General features: G+C 51.4%; 1 protein-coding gene across 1 annotated transcript in view; it reads left to right on the top strand.

Annotated features, from left to right (window-relative positions):
• Nucleotides 1-1992: 1992 nt before the first annotated feature.
• PPEF1 (protein phosphatase with EF-hand domain 1) overlaps nucleotides 1993-14223 on the top strand; it is a 112938-nt gene continuing 100707 nt past the window's right edge. The window contains exons 1-4 of the mRNA XM_073566068.1: nucleotides 1993-2020; nucleotides 4020-4147; nucleotides 4240-4306; nucleotides 5906-6066. Coding sequence (XP_073422169.1) covers nucleotides 1993-2020; nucleotides 4020-4147; nucleotides 4240-4306; nucleotides 5906-6066 — 384 coding nt within the window. The remainder of the gene's footprint in view (nucleotides 2021-4019; nucleotides 4148-4239; nucleotides 4307-5905; nucleotides 6067-14223) is intronic.

Genomic DNA, 14223 nt, shown 5'->3' with positions numbered 1-14223 from the left:
GGCGCCACCTAATGGCAAAGAGACAGTGCGGCTGCCCAGGAAATGTGCACTGTGTCCAGCCGCTCTCTCCAGGAGGAGAGAGACTGGAGCTGACATTTCTGCCTCCCCCAGCAGGTGCCAGACATCAAATACTACAACCCCCGACCACAGGTACAGCAGTCACTATTGCTCCCTCCTGGTTGTGAGGAGAGACTGAGTGGGGGGTTGTACACAGCTCTGATTATTGAAAACAAGAGGCAGATGACACACTGAGAAGATAGATACTGCATGACCCGGAGCCGAGAGGAATGTGTGATTATGGAGACTTCCTCCTGACCTCCTCCCCTCCCCCTCGCAGCAGTATAGACCTGCAAACTGGAGAGGGGCAGGGCTTCTCACAGTTTGTCACAGAGATATTTGTGTCTGCTGAGACTGTCTCCTCTCAATGCTGAGAGTTTGTTACAGTGTGCACTGTGCCTGCCTTGCCAACTCTCTGTGATCTCCAGACTAACATATTGTTACAAATCTTGTGCTATGAGACTCTCCAGGCCAGTGCAGGTTTCCATTCATTGACAGCTGGCAGAGCTCCTGGAAATTCTTGAAATGAGAGTCTCCTGTCCTCCGGGTGACATTGTCTGACAGGAAAGTTTGCCCCCTGTACTCCCCCAACCCCCCCATCTTGACACAGGCACAAACCCCTCTCCATGTCACCTACCCCCTCACGGTGCTGGAACATCCTAATCCCCATATTCCACCCCCCTCCACAAGATGCTGGCACATCACCCCTCTCCATGTTTATAGTATATGGAGGACTATGGGGGTGCAGTATACTATATGGAGCACTATGATGGTGCATTATAATGGGTGACTATGGATGATGCACTATAATATACAGAGCCAATTATACTATGTGGAAGCCATTATAATACTGGGAGGGCTCTGTGTGGGGCATGATAATACTTGAAGGACTATGAGGAAGCCTTTATACTTTATGGGTGGCATTATATAGGGACTATGCAGGCAGGATTTAATCTTGGTCATTTTAGCCTCTTGGCTACACCATGATTGCTATACTTTTCATCTATGCTCAGTACCCTATGGTGTTTATTTTCATGGCTCAGTTGCTTACATTTGTTATCACTTGCATTCATTATTGTACTATAGTCTATTTGGATGGATTATTCAATGGATCATTATGTTTAGTATTACATCTCTGAACATTCCTTCATTGCAGGTATGCTATTGTATGTGATATATTCTAGAGCCTTTTTTATATATGTCCATTTACTGGAGGGAGCTCTTTGGGCTTTATTATAAGCCTTTGTGATAGTCTCATGTCATTGTATGACTTTTTAAATGTTTTTACATGGATGTTGTCTTTTTGTTACCAATAAAATTTGTAATTTTGCAGTGATCCCTGCATTTTGGTCAGTAGCTTTTTCTCCATTTTCTCGATTTAAAGGGACACTGTCACCAGTGTCACTTACTGGGCTGCTCAGTGTAGTTTTCATAAAATCACTGTTCAATCAGTTTGAGATTAACATTGTTGGACTAATCAAATAGTCCAGCACATTCATTTACTTCTAAATATGAAGCAGGGAAAACAGTAATTATATTAAAATTACAGCAAGCAGCTCAGTAAGTGACACATCGCTGGAATCCGGGTCTCTATCTCTACATTATGCTGCTATCAGATGTAATGGCAAAATCCTGGTGACAGTGTCCCTTTAAGGCTGTGTGGGGGCCATAATACAGTGTGAAGAGATGTAGGGGCCATTATACTGTATGAAGGGCTGTGTGGGGTTCACAGTGGAAATCATACCGTAGAAGAGGGGTAGTCTTATATGGCGAGTATATTCCAAACTCTATATTTTAACTGGAAAAGTTGGGGGTCGTCTTATATGCCGGAAAATACGGTAATACTAAATACTATCTACCCAGACACGCACTACAACCACTATATGCGACACAGACTGCATTGACGATCCGACACTGGCCGCTGATCAATGAGCAATGGCCAATGAGCAGTTCAGCAGTTGGGGTAAACAAGACCTCAGTGTCAGTGCACGTCGCGGCCGCTGCCTGAACTATTGGCTGAGTCACCGCCTGGCGCGACACCACACGATCAGCTAACAGTCTACTGTCTGCCATAGAGCTCCTGTTACTAAGCGAAATAGCGTTTCCCCGTTTAAAGTATAAATGAACAAAAAACATTTACGCTTGCACTTTCATGGATCTTTTCGTTATTTTTATTAACTTTAAACTCAAATAATATAGGAGCTGGGTATTTTATGAGAAATTAAAGTATTAAAATACAATTTTTTACCATCAGTTTTGGGTCCCTTGGGTGGTTGGGGCCCCGGGGCAGTGCCCCGGCTGCCCCGGTTGTAGTTACAGCCCTGGCCAGCGGCAGTGCCAGGTTTTCATGCAAGAGACTCGCATGAGAATCGTGCGAGTCTCTCGCAAGTGAGTATGAGCCCTAATATGAATTCTCAAATAAAACTCAGCTATAAGCCCCATTACATTAGTGAATCTGAACAACTGCAAATTTGTAGAGACCTGAAACCACAATAGAACAATAGAATAAAATAGAGAAACCAGCAAGTTTCACAATGATGTATCACAGTACATAATGGAGTGCTGCACACCATCAAACAAATTTACCACAACAAACATAAATAATGTAATGTAATGTCTTATGGTCAGCATGGTCCTCTCTCTCACCTGTAGAGTGTAAGCTCTTATGGTCAGCGTGGTCCTCTCTCTCACCTGTAGAGTGTAAGCTCTTATGGTCAGCGTGGTCCTCTCTATCTCTCACCTGTAGAATGTAAGCTCTTATGGTCAGTGTGGTCCTCTCTCTCACCTGTAGAGTGTAAGCTCTTATGGTCAGTGTGGTCCTCTCTCTCACCTGTAGAGTGTAAGCTCTTATGGTCAGCAGGGTCTTCTCTCTCACCTGTAGAGTGTAAGCTGTTATGGTCAGTGTGGTCCTCTCTCTCACCTGTAGAGTGTAAGCTCTTATGGTCAGCAGGGTCTTCTCTCTCACCTGTAGAATGTAAGCTCTTATGGTCAGTGTGGTCCTCTCTCTCACCTGTAGAGTGTAAGCTCTTATGGTCAGCGTGGTCCTCTCTCTCACCTGTAGAGTGTAAGCTCTTATGGTCAGTGTGGTCCTCTCTCTCACCTGTAGAGTGTAAGCTCTTATGGTCAGCGTGGTCCTCTCTCTCACCTGTAGAGTGTAAGCTCTTATGGTCAGTGTGGTCCTCTCTCTCACCTGTAGAGTGTAAGCTCTTATGGTCAGCAGGGTCTTCTCTCTCACCTGTAGAGTGTAAGCTGTTATGGTCAGCGTGGTCCTCTCTCTCACCTGTAGAGTGTAAGCTCTTATGGTCAGTGTGGTCCTCTCTCTCACCTGTAGAGTGTAAGCTGTTATGGTCAGTGTGGTCCTCTCTCTCACCTGTAGAGTGTAAGCTCTTATGGTCAGCAGGGTCTTCTCTCTCACCTGCAGAGTGTAAGCTCTTATGGTCAGCGTGGTCTTCTCTCTCACCTGTAGAGTGTTAGCTCTTATGGTCAGCATGGTCCTCTCTCTCTTTCTCACATGTAGAGTGTAAGCTCTTATGGTCAGTGTGGTCCTCTCTCTCTTTCTCACATGTAGAGTGTAAGCTCTTGTGGTCAGCGGAGTTATTTTTCTTTGTCTCTCTCCTTTCCCCCACATGTATTTTCCGAACCATTACTAGTTTTCCAGTATTGAAATTCTCAAATTTTATGCCTGCACATCAAATTTTGGGGGAAAATTCAACGAAGTTGGCTATTCGAATTTCAAAAGATCCACTCCACTCATCTCCACTTAGCGCCTCTGCTTAGTCATGACCTGTTGTGTGCTGAAATGAATGAGTCCACTTTCATGGATTAATAATGTAGAGCACATAACTAAAGATGTGCTGCCATGGAGGAGTGGACTGGACACCTGACCTGCGAATTAAATTGCTCATTTTAATAATTACCTCAGTTTTCTCCTTAATAAATCTCTTTTTTTTTGTTTAAACTAGTAATTAAAGCTGCAGTTTTGATACAGAGGTGGTATCGTTTCTACATGGCGAGATTAGAAATGAGACGGCGTTACACACTCAATATTTTTCAGTCTATAGAGTATGCGGAAGAACAGACCCAGCTTCAGGTCAGTAGTGTTTCCCAAAAATTATTTATATCCAACATTAGGTACTATTTCAATGTTTTTACTGTTCACTGTCATCTTATCTTGCTTTCCAGCTTTCCAATTTTTTTACATTCATGATGGATCACTATGCGCAGATGAATGAGCAACAACCAGGCCCAGGTAAGAATTACCAGATAAGTCTTAGGCTGCGTTCTTACTATGATTTTTGGTTATTTTTTTTACGCTGAGTATTTTCTAAAAAAACTGATTTTGCCTAAAGTGAATCTGTCAGCGGGATTTTGCTAAGTAAACTACGGGCACTGTCATGTTGGTGCTGTTACATTGATTAAAATGATAACTGGGGTGAAAAAATCTGTCTTATGTTTCTTGTGTAATCGGTGTTAGAAGTTTTCAGTAAATGATATGCCCGTGCTCCGGGGTGGGATTGTAGGCAGAATCTTATCTTCCTGCTCTAAGCCAGAGAAACCAAAGAAAGATCAAGGAAAGACTCTGCCCACAGCCCGCCCCGGAGCACAAACATGTTCCTCATCATAGAGACATAGAGAGAGACAGACTGTTTGTGCTTCGGGGCGACCTGTGGGAAGATCTTTCCTTTGTTTCTCAGGCACAGAGCAGGAAGATAAGGCCCTACCTACAGTCCCGCCCCGAAGCACTGGCATATCATTAACTGAAACCTTCTAACACTGATTACACAACAACCACAAGATGGATTTCTTCACCCCATGTATAATTTTAATCAGTGTAACAGTGGCAACATGACAATGCCTGTAGTTTGCTTAGCAAACTCCTGCTGACAGGTTCACTTTAATGGGTGCAGAAGTGGTGCAGTAAATCTACAATATCAAAAACTCACCAAAAGCTCATTTTGGAAAGGTCACCTTAGGCCGGTTTCACATTTGCGTTAAAGGCCGCAGCGTCGGCCTGCACACGGCTGCCGCTAAGCCCCGCCCCCTGCTGCACCTCCGTCGGTAGCTCTGCCTCCGGGCGCATGACGCTGCATGCATCATGCATCCCCTATCTTTATCACTGAGGATGCAGGCCGTGCGCAGTATGCGTTTGGCGCTGGTCGGCACACCGTCAAAAGGACGCAGGCGCCGCCAAAACGCATACTGCGCACGGCCTGTGTCCTCAGTGATAAAGCTAGGGGACGCATCATGCATGCTGCGTCATGCGCCCAGAGGCGGAGCTACCGGCGGAGGCTCGGTAGGGGGCGGGGCTTAACGGCGGCCGTGCGCAGGCCAACGCTGCGGCCTTTAATGCAAATGTGAAACCGGCCTTACTCCTAAAGAGGATGTGATGCTATGCTTGCAGCAAATAGATGCATGCTTATCTTCTTGGTAATATAGGCCTAACCATATCCAAAAAAACAAAACCAGTTTTGTTGAGGCCCAGAAGCTGAAGGGACCATATACAGAATCATTGATGCATGTTTATCAAGCTAAATGCACCAAAATTCTGGTGTAAATTGTGCCAAAACAACTGTCTTTCTTTTGTTGCACTATGGGGCCAATTCATTAAGACTGGCATTGCGCATCACAAAAAATAACAAATAAACACTAAAATTAATGAACATATGTATTGAAATGTAAAAATGAAAAACTCCTGAAACTCCTGAAACTCCTGAAACTCCTGAAAAACTTGGCTAGTTCACACACGTTTAAAAAACGTCATGCGCACATATCCTTTAGAGTGTGTGAAAGTATCTACCAAATTCTTAAGTGTTAAACAAAAAGCAAACATAAATGCTTTATGTTCCAGACTTAATATCGGATATATTCAGCAACTCAAAAGAGGGACAAAAAAAGCTTTTGGACTATGAAACAATTGAAGTTCCTGACTCTTATGATGGACCACGTCTTTCTTTTCCATTATCTGAATCTGACACAAATATTCTCCTCGATGCTTTCAAGCAAGAAAAGGTAAGCACATTAATCAGATCAGTAGGCCCCTGGAAATTGCTAATATTTGCTTGGTTATCACTACTAGATCTCTCTTGATCCATCCATCCTTAAGGTACTGTCACACTTAGCGATGCACCAGCGATCCCGACCAGCGATATGACGTGGTCATGATCGCTGGTGCATCGCTAAGTGGTCGCTAGTGAGCTGCCACACAGGCAGATCTCACCAGCGACATCGCTGGGGACGGGGGTCGTTACTTACCTGTCAGACGCGGCGATCCTGACAGCCTCCCGCCAGCGTCCACGCGTCACTTGTCTCCACAGCAGGAAGCCCAGCAGGAAGCTGACGACGAGAAACGGTCCAGGACGTTCTCGCGCGATCAGCGATAACCAGCGGGGGAGCGGTAGGAGGTAAGTATCACACATAGCGATATCGCTAGCAATATCGCTATAACATCACAAAAACTAGTGACGTTATAGCGATATTGCTAGCGATATTGCTTAGTGTGACGGGGCCTTTAATCCCTTTTTGCACAGTGATGTAACTGTACAACCAAATTGCAAGTGCTTTGCTGCAATCTGCCGCACAGTTACTTCACAGGGATGACACAGGCTCCAACCACAGCAGAAGACTGCTTCAGCCTGTGCTTGGACCAGTTTTGGCTCCGATCTCAGAACCTCATCCCCCCACATGCTGATATCAATACTGACAGGTGATTGTGATGAGTGTGACAGAGGGAGAAAACTCCCTGTGTCAGTCCAACATCACCCCCACATCGTACTCGTGGGGTACCAATGGTTGCTATGGCAACAAGGAGGCTTAGCAATGGATTTCATGACTGCAAACTCCTCAGCCTATCAGATCCCAGATGGTTTAGTTTTGAAAAAAAAACAACAAAAGCAACGTATACGATACAGTATATCACTGTGTTTGTAACAACCTGTACTATGAAACTATGTAATGTTTTTATACCGCATAGTGGTACGATGCAAAAATTACTTTTTGTGTTCATCTTGCCTCACAAAAAAGTGAAAAGTGACCTAAAAGCTTCATGTATCGCAAAATTAAAACAAAAAAAAATGCTCTGTTGTAAAACATAATTAAAAACAATATACGGTATATTGATTATCACCATAAAGGTATTAACCCACAGAAGAAAGTTATCAAGTCAATTATACTTCACGGTGAACCCCATAAAAATATATATTTAAAAACATTTTCAGAATTATTGTTCTTTGTCCATGTCTCCTGGGAGAACTGATGTTTTGTTGATGTTTCTCCTAATAAAGAGTTAAAAGGGTTTGCTATTTGCTAAGTTATTCGTACTTGCAAATGTCAATGAGGTTCAAATAGTTTTCCAAATAATTAGCTTTTTTGCACCAATTCTAAGGGTGTGTTTACGCTGGCCGTTAAACGATTGTTGATCTGCTATATGCAGTCATTCAATAGCCGATTTGTACAGGCTGACCAAAATACTACACGCACAGAATGATCGTTAAAATGATTGGTTACATAGGACAATGTGCTGGTGAGAACGGTTTTTAGGCAAACTCAAAAATAACTAGATGTGTATTTCCTGAAGGAAGTACAGATAGTGGTTTGAAATCGTACCCGGCTGCCCCTTTAAGAGAGACTTGCCTGCTGCCCCTGCAAGACTTTCAACTCAGGATCCGTTTTAACTGTGAGTGCCTCTCAGGGGCCACTTTGGCCTCAGGGTCTGATTTGGTGGGTGGGGCTCCTCAGGATCTGATTCCTTGGCCTGGGCTCCTCAGGGCTTGAATTGTTGGCCGGGATCCCTCAGGCTCCTATTTTGTGGGTGTGGCCCCTCAGGGTCCGATTTTGTGGGTGTGGCCCCTCAGGGTCAGATTTTGTGGGTGTGGCCCCTCAGGGTTAGATTTTGTGGGTGGGGCCCCTCAGGGTCCGATATTGTGAGTGGGGCCCCTCAGGGTCCGATTTTGTGGTTGGGGCCCCTCAGGGTCCGTTTTTGTGGGTTGGGCCCCTCAGGGTCCGATTTTGTGGTTGGGACCTCTCAGGATCTGATTTTGTGGTTGGGGCCCCTCAGGGTCCGATTTTGTGGCCGGGGCCCCTCAGGGTCCGATTTTGTGGGTGGGGCCACTCAGGGTCCGATTTGGTGGGTGGAGCCACTCTGGGTCCGTTTTTTGGGCGGAGCTACTCAGGGTCCGATTTGGTGGGCGGGGCCCCTCAGGGTCCGATTTGGCGGGCGGGTCCCCTCAGGGTCCGATTTGGTGGGCGGGGCCCCTCAGGGTCCAATTTGGTGGGCGGGGCCCCTCAGGGTCCAATTTGGTGGGTGGGGCCCCTCAGGGTCCGATTTTCTGGCCGGGGCCCCTGAGGGTCCGATTTTGTGGGTTGGGCCCCTCAGGGTCCGATTTTCTGGCCGGGGCCCCTCAGGGTCTGATTTTGTGTCTGGGGCCCCCAGGGTCCGATTTTGTGGTTGGAACCCCTCAGGGTCTGATTTTGTGGTTGGGGCCCCTCAGGGTCCGATTTTGTGGCCGGGGCCCTTCAGGGTCCGATTTTGTGGCTGGGGCCCATCAGGGTCCGATTTTGTGGCCGAGGCCCCTCAGGGTCCGATTTTGTTGGGGCCCCTCAGGGTCTGATTTTGTGGCAGGGGTCAATCAGCCTCTGATCTGGAGGCCGGGGTGGCTCAGCCTCCGATTTGGAGGCCGGGGTCGATCAGCCTTCGATTTGGAGGCCGGGGTCGATCAGCCTCCGATTTGGAGGCCGGGGTGGCTCAGCCTCCGATTTGGAGCCTGGGGTCACTCAGCTTTCGATTTGGCGTGTCGGCCCTTTAAGACTCATTTCGGTGCGCCGGCCCTTTAACAATCACTTTGGCGCGTCGGCCCTTTAAGAGCTAGTTTGGCTCGCTGGGCTTCTTCTAAATCCACTTTGGCGCACATTCTCTCTCAGGGGCATGTGTCATGTGATGAAGCTAGATTTGCATTAGTGCTGTGGGTTTCGCTTTAAGAGCTGATATTATGTGGCAGAAGCTCTGTCCTTGGGGCGTCATGTGACATTCGTAGGCGTTGGCATAGTAACTGGGTCTGCCTGCGCATATCAATGAGCTTAACTGCCATTTCAATCGCCTCAGGGCACGTTTTGCCATTTCCCATTGAAAAGCATTGGAGACAGTGCATTCCAATGACGGGAAAAAAATTTTCAAACGCAAATTGCGCAAAAACCACAAATCCGATCGACACGAACAATACTTAGCACACCTCTCGTGGACGCTGGCTTCGAAACGACACCTCAACGGAGTCTGTGCGTGTAGCGGTTCGGGCTGTATTAATTGCAGAAATCAACTTAATAATAATAACTAGATGTGTATTTCCTGAAGGAAGTACAGATAGTGGTTTGAAATGGTGCCCGGGCTGCCCCTTTAAGAGAGACTTGCCTGCTGCCCCAGCAAGACTTTCAACTCAGGATCCGTTTTAAGAGTGGGTGCCTCTCAGGGGCCACTTTGGCCTCAGGGTCTGATTTGGTGGGTGGGGCCCCATAGGATCAGATTCGGTGGCCTGGGCTCCTCAGGGTTTGAATTGGTGGCCGGGATCCCTCAGGGTCCAATTTTGTTGGTGTGGCCACTCAGGGTCTGATTTTGTGGGTGTGGCCCCTCAGGGTCCGATTTTGTGGGTGTGGCCCCTCAGGGTCCGATTTTGTGGGTGGGTCCCCTCAGGGTCTGATTTTGTGGGTGGGGCCCCTCAGGGTCCAATTTTGTGGGTGGGGCCCCTCATGGTCTGATTTGCTGGGTGGGGCCCCTCAGGGTCCTATTTGGTGGGCGGGGCCCCTCAGGGTCAGATTTGGTGGGCGGGAACCCTTAGGGTCCGATTTCGTGGTTGGGGCCTTTCAGAATCCGATTTGGTGGGCGGGGTCCCTCAGGGTCCAATTTGGTGAGCGGGGCCCCTCAGGGCCCGATTTGGTGAGCGTGGCCCCTCAGGGTCCGATTTGGTGGGCGGGGCCACTCAGGGTCCGATTTAGAGGGCAGGGCCCCTCAGGGTCTGATTTGGTGGGCGGGGCCCCTCATGGTCTGATTTTGTGGCCGGGGCCAATCAGGGTCCGATTTTGTGGGTGGGGCCACTGTGGGTTCGATTTTGTGGTTGGGGCCCCTCAGGGTCCGATTTTATGAGTGGGGCCCCTCAGGGTCTGATTTTGTGTCCGGGGCCCATCAGGGTCCCTCTTTGTGGTTGGGGCCTTTCAGAATCCGATTTGGTGAGTGGGGCCCCTCAGGGTCCGATTTGGCGAGCGGGGCCCCTCAGGGTCCGATTTGGTGGGCGGGGCCCCTCAGGGTCAGATTTGGAGGGTGGGGCCCCTCAGGGTTCGATTTTGTAGCCGGGTCCCCTCAGGGTCTGGATTTGTGGGTGAGGCCCCTCAGGGTCCGATTTTGTGGCCGGTGCCTCTCAGGCTCCAATTTTGTGGTTGGGGCCCCTCAGGGTCCGATTTTGCGGCCGGAGCCTCTCAGGGTCCGATTTTGTGGTTGGGGCCCCTCAGGATCTGATTTTGTGGCCGGGGTCCCTCAGGGTTCGATTTTGTGGCCGGGGCCCCATGAGGGTCCAATTTTGTGGGTGGGGCCCCTCAGGGTCCGATTTTGTGGGTGGGGCCCCTCAGGATCCGATTTTGTGGTTGGGGCCCCTCAGGGTTCAATTTTGTAGGTGGGGTCCCTCAGGGTCCGATTTTGTGGCCGGGGCCCGTCAGGGTCTGATTTTGTGGCCGGGGCCCGTCAGGGTCCGATTTTGTGGCCGGGGCCCGTCGGGGTCCCATTTTGTGGTTGGGGCCCCTCAGGGTCCGATTTTGTGGGTAGGGCCCCTCAGGGTCCGATTTTGTGAGTGGGGCCACTCGGGGTCCGATGTTGTGGCCGGATCCCCTCAGGGTCCAATTTTGTGGGTGGGGCCCCTCAGGGTCCAATTTTGTGGCCGGGGCCCCTCAGGGTCCAATTTTGTGGGTGGGGCCCCTTAGGGTCCGATTTTGTGGGTGGGGCCCCTCAGGGTACAATTTGGTGGGCGGGGCCACTCTGGGTACAATTTGGTGGGCGGGGCCACTCTGGGTACAATTTGGTGGGCGGGGCCACTCTGGGTCCGATTTGGTGAGCTGGGCCACTCTGGGTCCGATTTGGTGAGCTGGGCCCCTCAGGGTCTGATTTGGTGGGCGGGATGTATCAGAGTCTGATTTGGTGGGAGGGGCCCCTCAGGGTCCAATTTGGTTGACGGGGACCCTCGGGGTCCGATTTGGTGGGCGGGATCCCTTGGGGTCCGATTTGGTGGGCGGGGCCGCTCGGGGTCCGATTTGGTGGGCGGGGCCGCTCGGGGTCCGATTTGGTGGGTGGGGCCCCTCGGGGTCCGATTTGGTGAGCGGGGACACTCTAGGTGTGATTTGGTGGGCGGGCCACTCTGGGTCCGATTTGGTGGGCGGGGCCCCTCAGAGTTCAATTTGGTCAGCGGGGACCCTCAGGGTCCGATTTTGTGGGTGGGGCCCCTCAGGGTCCGATTTTGTGGTTGGGGCCTTTCAGAATCCGATTTGGTGGGCGGGGCCCCTCAGGGTCCGATTTGGTGGGCGGGGCCCCTCAGGGTCCGATTTGGTGGGCGGGGCCCCTCAGGGTCCGATTTGGTGGGCGGGGCCCCTTAGGGTCCCATTTGGTGGGCGGGGCCCCTCAGGGTCCGATTTGGTGGGCGGGGCCACTCTGGGTCCGATTTGGTGGGCGGGGCCACTCTGGGTACAATTTGGTGGGCGGGGCCACTCTGGGTCCGATTTGGTGAGCTGGGCCACTCTGGGTCCGATTTGGTGAGCTGGGCCCCTCAGGGTCTGATTTGGTGGGCGGGATGTATCAGAGTCCGATTTGGTGGGGGGCCCCTCAGGGTCCAATTTGGTTGACGGGGACCCTCGGGGTCCGATTTGGTGGGCGGGATCCCTTGGGGTCCGATTTGGTGGGCGGGGCAGCTCGGGGTCCGATTTGGTGGGCGGGGCCCCTCAGGGTCCGATTTGGTGGGCGGGGCCCCTCAGGGTCCGATTTGTTGGGCGGGGCCCCTCAGGGTCCGATTTGGTGGGCGGGGCCCCTCAGGGTCTGATTTGGTGGGTGGGACCCCTCAGGGTCCGATTTGGTGGGCGGGGCCCCTCAGGGTCCGATTTGGTGGGCGGGGCCACTCTGGGTCTGATTTGGTGGGCGGGGCCACTTTGGGTCCGATTTGGTGGACGGGGCCCTTCAGGGTCCAATTTGGTGGGCGGGGACACGGAGTCTGAATTTGTGGGTTGGGCCCCTCAGGGTCCGATTTTGTGGCCGGGGCCCCTCAGGGTCCGATTTTGTGTCCGGGGCCCCTCAGGGTCCGATTTTGTAGCCGGTGCCTCTCAGGGTCCGATTTTGTGGTTGGGGCCCCTCAGGGTCTGATTTTGAGGGTGGGGCCCCTCAGGGTCTAATTTGGTGGGAGGGCCCCTCAGGGTCTGATTTTGTGGGTGGGGCCCCTCAGGGTCCGATTTCGTGACCTGGGCCCCTTAGGGTCTGATTTTGTGGCCGGGGTCTCTCAGGGTCCGATTTTGTGGGTGGGGCCCCTCAGGGTCTTATTTTGCGGCTGGGGCCCCTCAGGGTCTGGTTTTGTGGGTGGGGCCCCTCAGGGTCTGATTTTGTGGGTGGGGCCCCTCAGGGTCCGATTTTGTGACCGGGGCACCTCAGGGTCTGATTTTGTGGTTGGGGCCCCTGAGGGTCCTATTTTGTGACTGGGGCCCCTCTAGGTTCGATTTTGTGGCCGGGGTCTCTCAGGGTCCGATTTTGTGGTTGGGGCCCCTCAGGGTCTGATTTTGTGGCCGGGCCCACTCAGGGTCCGATTTTGTGGGTGGGGCCCCTTAATGTCTGATTTTGTGGGTGGAGCCCCCTGGGTCCATTTTGGTGGGCGGGGCCACTCTGGGTCCGATTTAGTGGGCGGTGCCCCTCATGGTCCGATTTGGTGGGCGGGACCCCTCATGGTCTGATTTGGTGGGCGGGGCCCCTCTGGGTCCGATTTGGTGGGCGGGGCCCTTCAGGGTCCTATTTGGTGGGCGGGGCCCTTCAGGGTCCTATTTGGGCGGGGCACCTCTGGGTCTGATTTGGTGGGCGGGGCCCTTCAGGGTCCGATTTGGTGGGCGGGGTCAATCTGGGTCCGATTTGGTGGGCGGGGCTCCTCAGGTTCCGATTTGGTGGGCGGGGCCCCTCAGGGTCCGATTTGATGGGCGGGGCCACTCTGGGTCCGATTTGATGGGCGGGGCCCTTCAGGGTCCGATTTGGTGGGCGGGGTCACTCTGGGTCCGATTTGGTGGGCGGGGCTTCTCATGGTCTGATTTGGTGGGCGGGGCTCCTTAGGGTCCGATTTGGTGGACGGGGCTCTTCAGGGTCCGATTTGGTGGGCGGGGCCACTCGGAGTCTGATTTGGTGGGCGGGGCCCCCAGGATCCGATTTGGTGGGCTGTGCTACTCTGGGTCTGATTTTTTGAGCGGGGCCACACTGGGTCCGATTTGGAGGCCAGGGTGGCTCAGCCTCCGATTTGGAGGCCGGGGTGGTTCAGCCTCCGATTTGGAGGCCGGGGTGGCTCAGCCTCCGATTTGGAGGCCGGGGTCACTCAGCTTTCGATTTGGCGCGCCGGCCCTTTAAGACTCATTTCGGTGCGCTGGCCCTTTAAGAATCACTGTGGCACGTCGGCCCTTTAAGAGCCAGGGTGGCTCACTGGGCTTCTAAATCCACTTTGTCGCACATTCTATCTCAGGGGCATGTGTCATGTGATGAAGCTAGATTTGCATTTGTGCTGTGGGTTTCACTTTAAGAGCTGATATTATGTGGCAGAAGCTCTGTCCTTGGGATGTCATGTGACGTTCGTAGGCGTTGGCATAGTAACTGGGTCTGCCTGCGCATATCAATGAGCTCAACTGTCATTTCAATCGCCTCAGGGCACGTTTTGCCATTTCCCATTGAAAAGCATTGGAGACAGTGCATTCCAATGACGGGAAAAAAAAATTTCAAACGCAAATTGCGCAAAAACTACAAATCCGATCGACACAAAAAATACTTAGCACACCTCTCATGGACGCTGGCTTCGAAACGACACCTCAACGGAGTCTGTGCGTGTAGCGGTTCGGGCTGTATTAATTGCGGAAATCAACTTAATAATAATAATAAGAAGAAGAAGAATAAGTTAGCAGCGTTCGGAT

Source organism: Dendrobates tinctorius, unplaced genomic scaffold (genome assembly GCF_039654945.1).
Source record: "Dendrobates tinctorius isolate UK_male_01 unplaced genomic scaffold, ASM3965494v1 ptg000016l, whole genome shotgun sequence".
NCBI classification, from domain to species: Eukaryota; Metazoa; Chordata; class Amphibia; order Anura; family Dendrobatidae; genus Dendrobates; species Dendrobates tinctorius.
This window is presented reverse-complemented; position numbering and strand designations above follow the sequence as displayed.